This window comes from Schistocerca americana, chromosome 4, assembly GCF_021461395.2.
Source record: "Schistocerca americana isolate TAMUIC-IGC-003095 chromosome 4, iqSchAmer2.1, whole genome shotgun sequence".
Lineage (NCBI taxonomy): Eukaryota > Metazoa > Arthropoda > Insecta > Orthoptera > Acrididae > Schistocerca > Schistocerca americana.
The window spans coordinates 836,999,487-837,006,566 of NC_060122.1; the positions used below are offsets into that span (position 1 = coordinate 836,999,487).

Consider the following 7,080-nt stretch of genomic DNA (forward strand, 5'->3'; position numbering starts at 1 on the left):
ATGCAGTCCTGATTGTGGCGCTCACCTGCACGGCGCCAAACACGCATACGACCATCATTGGCACCAAGGCAGAAGTGACTCTCATCGCTGAAGACGACACGTCTCCATTCGTCCCTCCATTCACGCCTGTCGCGACACCACTGGAGGCGGGCTGCACGATGTTGGGGCGTGAGCGGAAGACGGCCTAACGGTGTGCGGGACCGTAGCCCAGCTTCATGGAGACGGTTGCGAATGGTCCTCGCCGATACCCCAGGAGCAACAGTGTCCCTAATTTGCTGGGAAGTGGCGGTGCGGTCCCCTACGGCACTGCGTAGGATCCTACGGTCTTGGCGTGCATCCGTGCGTCGCTGCGGTCCGGTCCCAGGTCGACGGGCACGTGCACCTTCCGCCGACCACTGGCGACAACATCGATGTACTGTGGAGACCTCACGCCCCACGTGTTGAGCAATTCGGCGGTACGTCCACCCGGACTCCCGCATGCCCACTATACGCCCTCGCTCAAAGTCCGTCAACTGCACATACGGTTCACGTCCACGCTGTCGCGGCATGCTACCAGTGTTAAAGACTGCGATGGAGCTCCGTATGCCACGGCAAACTGGCTGACACTGACGGCGGCGGTGCAAAAATGCTGCGCAGCTAGCGCCATTCGACGGCCAACACCGCGGTTCCTGGTGTGTCCGCTGTGCCGTGCGTGTGATCATTGCTTGTACAGCCCTCTCGCAGTGTCCGGAGCAAGTATGGTGGGTCTGACACACCGGTGTCAATGTGTTCTTTTTTCCATTTCCAGGAGTGTATGAGAAAAGTCGGTTTGGACTCTGCACGAGTACACAGGAGACATCATTTACTGTAATAACAACTTTCGTACTTCACTCATTTATTGTTTGAGTGATCTCTGTTTCACTAGGTCTCATTAATATTATGTACGAGAAAGCGAGCTAAGTTAGTAAGTATCCAGGCTTTGTTACTCGAACGTGCCAGAACAGTAGTGGAAGAAGTGTGAACGCGAAATGTGTCAACACAATTAACACGTTTCCCCACAGTAAGGATTCCCGTATTTCAAGATCGTGCAATTGTCATGTAAAAATACCGAAATGAAACTAGAGTTCTGGAAAAAAAATGATTCAAATGGCTCTGAGCACTATGCGACTTAACTTCTGAGGTCATCAGTCGCCTAGAACTTAGAACTAATTAAACCTAACTAACCTAAGGACATCACACACGTCCATGCCCGAGGCAGGATTCGAACCTGCGACCGGAGCGGTCGCTCGGCTCCAGACTGTAGCGCCTAGAACCGCACGGCCACTCTGGCCGGCGGAGTTCTGGAAAATTTTCAAACTCTAGAAACTTCTTAGGCAGGACATAAAATAAAAGTAAAGCAGTCATTAACTTGAAGGTTGATAGGGTACACCGAACACTACGAAGTTTTACTACGGCAACAACAGATCTTTTCCTTCTCCCCTTATAGATGCTTCGCATTTTTTTTGTCATACGGTGTATTTAGAGGATCAGCTGTGACCTCTTAAAAGACACGTAGCTGTTACTGCTTTGGGGGAATCTTTCAAATAATATAAACAAGTATGCCGTTGTCATCAGTTGGAAAGAGGCACTAGCTAAACCGAAGATCATCCATCTCTTAAAAACAAACGCTTTGGAGGTGGCCTTTTGGTCGAGGAAAAAGAAGGAGTTTTACATCCTGTTGTTGCGAGAAATCTATGAAGATCCCACACTTCTAACGACAGAGATTCAAAAGGTCAAGAGATACAAAGCCAAAATCTTAAGTATAATGCACAGATTGGCTCACGACGAGAGAATCTGCGTGCGGAATTTAGAGTGTCAGTCTTCGCACCCAACTTCTACGCACGACATCGTGAAGGAGCTCAACAGGCAAAAAGTCAGCTAACTCAGTCCTTGTGGGGTGTAAGAGTCAATTGCTACATTGCACAGATGGAAACTAAGAGTCACATCTACGACTATTTATACTCATCAGATGTTTCTTCAGCAGCCAAATCAGAGCCTCGGCTATGTTCCAGAGCTGGACAGTCACCATTTCCAGAAAAGGAAAACAGAGATCCCACAGACACGTTTACTTTAGATCAAATGCTGACAATCCTCAAAGCTACCCCGAATAAAATACTTCCTGGTATGGATGGTATACTAGCAGAAATATTGTAGTATATCTTATCCACATAGCTAAGCATAACGCATAAAGAACTCTTTTCAGCCGTTATCCTATAACTAGCATTCACAGATGGCATGACAGTACTCATCTGTAAGACTTCAAAACCTAGATCTTTTTAAAACTACAGGCTCATAATGTTGATGAATGCTGACTTGGTGCTCTTCACATGAGCAGTCAGTAGTTTACTGAGAGGAGTCACTGGGTGCCCAGCAAACCAGCACAGTTCCCGACAGATCAATGTCAAACACGCTGCATACCTACACGGATCTAGTGTACGTATCTTAGACAACGGACACCCCAGAGAGCTGTGCTTCGTTAGGTTTTCAAAACGCATGATAGAACTGAGCATCCCTACATCGCAGAGTCTTTGAGAGTGACCGGTTACCAGCAGACCTTTATTATCACTGTGGAGAGGTGCATTCTGGGCACATATGCTTGCATCAAGGCTGATCAAATCCCAACTAAACGAGTTTCAATATGGAGAGCTTTGCATCTGAGTTTGCTTCGCTATTCAGGAAACTGACCAGTTTGCTGAACAAGTTCGCATTTCAAGGAGCGAAGTTGGCGGTAATTGCCTACATAGATCATACTAGTATCATATTCTCAAATAAAGATTTTGAATTTGTGAGTCGGATCATTCAGGAGTGTGTACAGGTAAGTGGAGCAATGCTGAGTGTGGATGAATCGACAATCTGAGGAACTGGGCGGAACCGCAATGTCACCGACGAAACAGCTGAAAAGAATGGAGACAGGGAAACAGCTGGGTTTATGAAACCCCGCAAATCCTAGAGATATGGCTTCAATCAACTGGGGGGGGGGGGGGGGGGTGAATATCGCATCATCCCTGGAACCTTAAGAACCCACACCGAAAGAGCCGTCAATAGGTTGCGAAAGGCGTTCTCTATCAACAGCTACACATTTGCTGGGTTCCAATACACTGCTGTGATCTTCTCATGCCTCGTGAAACGGCTCTCGGCAGCGACAGGCTGGCACATTTGGCTTATGAATAGTTTTAAAGTGCCATTTGACGTCACTGCTACACCTCCTACCAGTGACAGGTGAGGACTACACACTACAAGGTGATTTACCTACGATGATTCTATTGGGTATGAGAGAACACAGACAATTCCATAATTAAGCAGTTATTCAGAACCTCAGCTCGCAACACATGACTCCACCATCGGTTTGAACTTCGACCATGTATACTGCTACTACCTTCAAGTGAGCTGTATAGGACAATTGACGTATCACCCATGTAAAAAGATCATGGAGCAACCTACCACACAGTAGTGCCAACAATTGATACTATTTAATGATGTACTATTTCTGGACTGCAGTTTCTACCCATCTGAGAAACATAATGCCTGCAGATGGGGAATTTTATTCATTACACATCATTAGTGGACAAGCAGAGATAGCGGGCTACAGATGCAACCTGTTTAGTCAGCACTGGAAGCTGCAAACCTGACTTGTAGGTAAATGTAAATAAACATTCAAAACCTTTTAAAACATATGTTGCAAGAATGCAAGAAGAGGTACCATCAGGTGAGTTCAATGAATATCTTAGAACTACAGATTACATTCACTACCGATCTTATTACCACATCCTGTTACTTTTATTTTTTTATATTCCTTATTATCTTTTCTTGGTTGTTGACACTATGCACTGTGCCCAACGGATTATTTTATTTCTATATTCGTAGCAGGAAGTGATACTTCATCTATACAACACTCACCGACTCTATAACGACTTATTTATTTTATCATCAGTGACAATTTATTTCAACATATTTCATATTCAACAGATAGGACTCTCACTGTGTTAAACAAAAAGTATCAGTCAAGGTTCCTTCCTTTGCCATTTATACAATCAAATCCAAGTATTAACGCTGAAGGACGCGACTGATCATTGCACGTATGATGTGAGCTAAAACGGGAGGTTAGTCCATAAAACACCTAAAGAAGTCATGTCCCAGACTATGGATGGAAAGGTCTGCAGTTCGATCCCCCGTCAACTGAAGAATTTTTATTTGTCACATAGCACTCCTTTCATCTCTGGCAATGTGTATCAACAGGAAAAATACCGAGTTACAACGTGGTTCCGAATTGACAAACTCTAGTTCCCCCTATAGCCTGCTTGATAAGATAGTACAGAGATCAGCGAAAGGCAAAGCCATACGACTTCTAGCAGGACCACACCTTGTAAGCACTGTGGTGTTCAAACCAACCTTCGGGTGATGACAGCCTCACCTTTTTTGCTTATGGCCAATACAGTGCGAATTTTGACTGTCTTGAAAATATTTCGTTTAAGATCATGGCTGAATTCTAAATGCTGGTGCTAATAATTTTTTATGCAACTAAGAACTGTGAGAAAGGAATTATGAGTATGTGGTCATAGAGAGTTCTTGGGATATCACACGTCAACTAAATGAATAACCACGAACATACATAGAGAAAGAGCAACATCATAAGGTCCATGATAAACTTAAGGCAGATGATTAAAGATCTTCTCTTGTATTCCACAGAATTTTCGTCCAGAACGTGGCCTCTCTCAGAAGCATTCAGTGGAGACACACTTTTTTCGACAAGGAAATACACCGGAGGTTTTGAAATGCTTTTTGGCAGCTGTATTGTGGTTTCAGGAGGCTTACGATTTGAACTGAAAACAAGGGTAATTGTAAACGTCTACGAACCCATTTTCATTCAAAGGTTGCACCATGGTTCCGTCCAGAACATCGAAACTTACCACACGATAATATCTCCACTCCACAAGTTTCTAAGATTAATTTAATAAGCAGGTTTAATAAGCAGATGATGAAATAATATATCTCACCTGGCCTCCATAATATATAAACGAGCATGGAATTTCCTAAGGAAAAATTGTGTGCCAGTTACTCTCCCCTTACACCACTCGAGTGATGAACAATTTAGCCTGCGGTGAATTATATGAAATTCTACTGAGCAACATGTAGGATTGATATGCTTCGATCTCATAGAGAGTTCATGTTCTTTTAGCTGCCACTAATTGCCCTATATCATAGATGGTGGTTGTTAATATTATAACATTGAACCCAAACAGACCTCCAACAGAATGCTTCTAACACATGTAGCATATATTGGATGTAAACATCTCTCCGAACTATTATACTATAGTGGATACTTGTGCAACAGCAACAGATAAGCACAATGGGTTACTATTTTAAAATCAACGAGTCTTGGTAAACAGCAAGTCTTCTACTAGATTTGTAGCTTCGTGGGCTGATGGAATCTTTCCGATCTCTTCTATTGTCAAATGTATCAACTTTGACTGAAACAATATCGAGGATTTCTATGGGGTCCAACTACTTCTTGGTCATATACTTCAAACTTAGTTTCTCACAAGACAACTCTTCACTCATCACAATGAAGTACTTGCGTCTAAAGCATCAGCTTTAGTAAAATTAGAGAAAAACAAGAAAGACGAAAAAAGCGCATAAACTAAATAACTGACATAATTTTGGACGAAATAATTTTAAATTTGTTGTGTAATTTAAATGCCATTATTTTTCAGGAGGCAACAACCGTCTCACATTACTCGCCGGTCTCCACTGACAGCTCACATGTGAACTCACCTGTCCGTCGTAGGAAGTGGAGAAGAATTCGTTTCCAGTCTTGGAGTGTATGACCTGCACCAAAGCCACAGGCGCCCGGTGGCTGTACAGCAGGGTGCTGTGCAGCGCCAGCGCCGCGCCGTCCCTGATGTCCCAGACGCCCACCTCTCCAGTGGCCAGGCCGCTCATCAGCGTGTGCGGGTCCTTTGGGTTAAACTCCATACACGTCACCGCCCGAGACGACGACATCTTCCGGAAAGGAGTGTCAGGATTCACTGAATTGAAACGAAATCACCAGTTATTCCCTAATCAGACAACAAATATCACATCTCCATCACACAAATTTGTTGCGATTTTACATTTTGACAGTAATTGTCTAACTAGTTGAGTTTTCTACACCAGGCTTAGGACGAAATTTGATGTTTTCTTACTGTGACAGCAGTGTCCCTGACGACTAGTGGGACCAGTCAGCATTTCACAGCTTTAACATAGCCACAGTATTGGGGCAACCTGCGTTCTGATGCACTCTGCATTGTTGCCAGATGTATCCAATATGGCAGTGGTGACATCATCCGAGAAGGCGGGATGTAGATTTGGCAACATCGCACGATGGCATCCAATATGGCGGCCATAACGTCAGATGATGATGCAAGTACTGCTATCCAAGATGGCGGCTTTTGGTGGGAAAGTGCCAAGCCCTCTGCCAAACCCCCCTGGAGGGAAGTTCAAATTCCAACGCATCACACCACAGTTATCTCTACTAACCTAAGAAAATCACGGGTAGATAGGTCAGTTAGGCCACCTCCACTAACCTAAGTCAACCAACCGCCACCTCGCCCATAAAAATGGCGGGAAGCTCAAATTCCAATATGATAATGCATCACACCACAGTTACCTCTACTAACTTACGAAAATGTCGGGAAAATAGTTTAGTTGGGCTACCTCCACTAACCTAAGTCACCCGACCCCACCTCCTCCTAGGGATTCACGGGAAAAGGACTTGACCAGTGCCGGGCTGCTGAAGAGAGGAAGAGTTATAGACGATGACTTATTGAGAAGGATCACAAATAGTAGCAGTAGATGATGTGCTGATTGACATTGTAACAAATGTACACTAGCTTTTCAAATCTCTAGTGTTACGCTATCTGCTAGAAATGATGTCTATGATTTGGAATCAAGTCCTTCCAGTCAACCACATACCTGCTTTGGATCACAGCCACAATTGAATTATATTTCTGGCACTCTCATACCTCGAAACGAGTCACGCTTCTAGAAACTATCTGCTACAGTAAACTTGGTTTCAGTCAGTCC

The 7,080-nt window shown here is 44.2% G+C and overlaps 1 protein-coding gene across 1 annotated transcript in view; it reads right to left on the reverse strand.

Moving 5' to 3' along the window:
• Positions 1 to 6,018, reverse strand: part of LOC124613844 (dynein axonemal intermediate chain 2-like) — a 63,523-nt gene extending 57,505 nt beyond the window's left edge. Inside the window, exon 1 of the mRNA XM_047142568.1 lies at positions 5,791 to 6,018. Coding sequence (XP_046998524.1) covers positions 5,791 to 6,018 — 228 coding nt within the window. The remainder of the gene's footprint in view (positions 1 to 5,790) is intronic.
• Between the last annotated feature and the right edge of the window lie 1,062 nt (positions 6,019 to 7,080).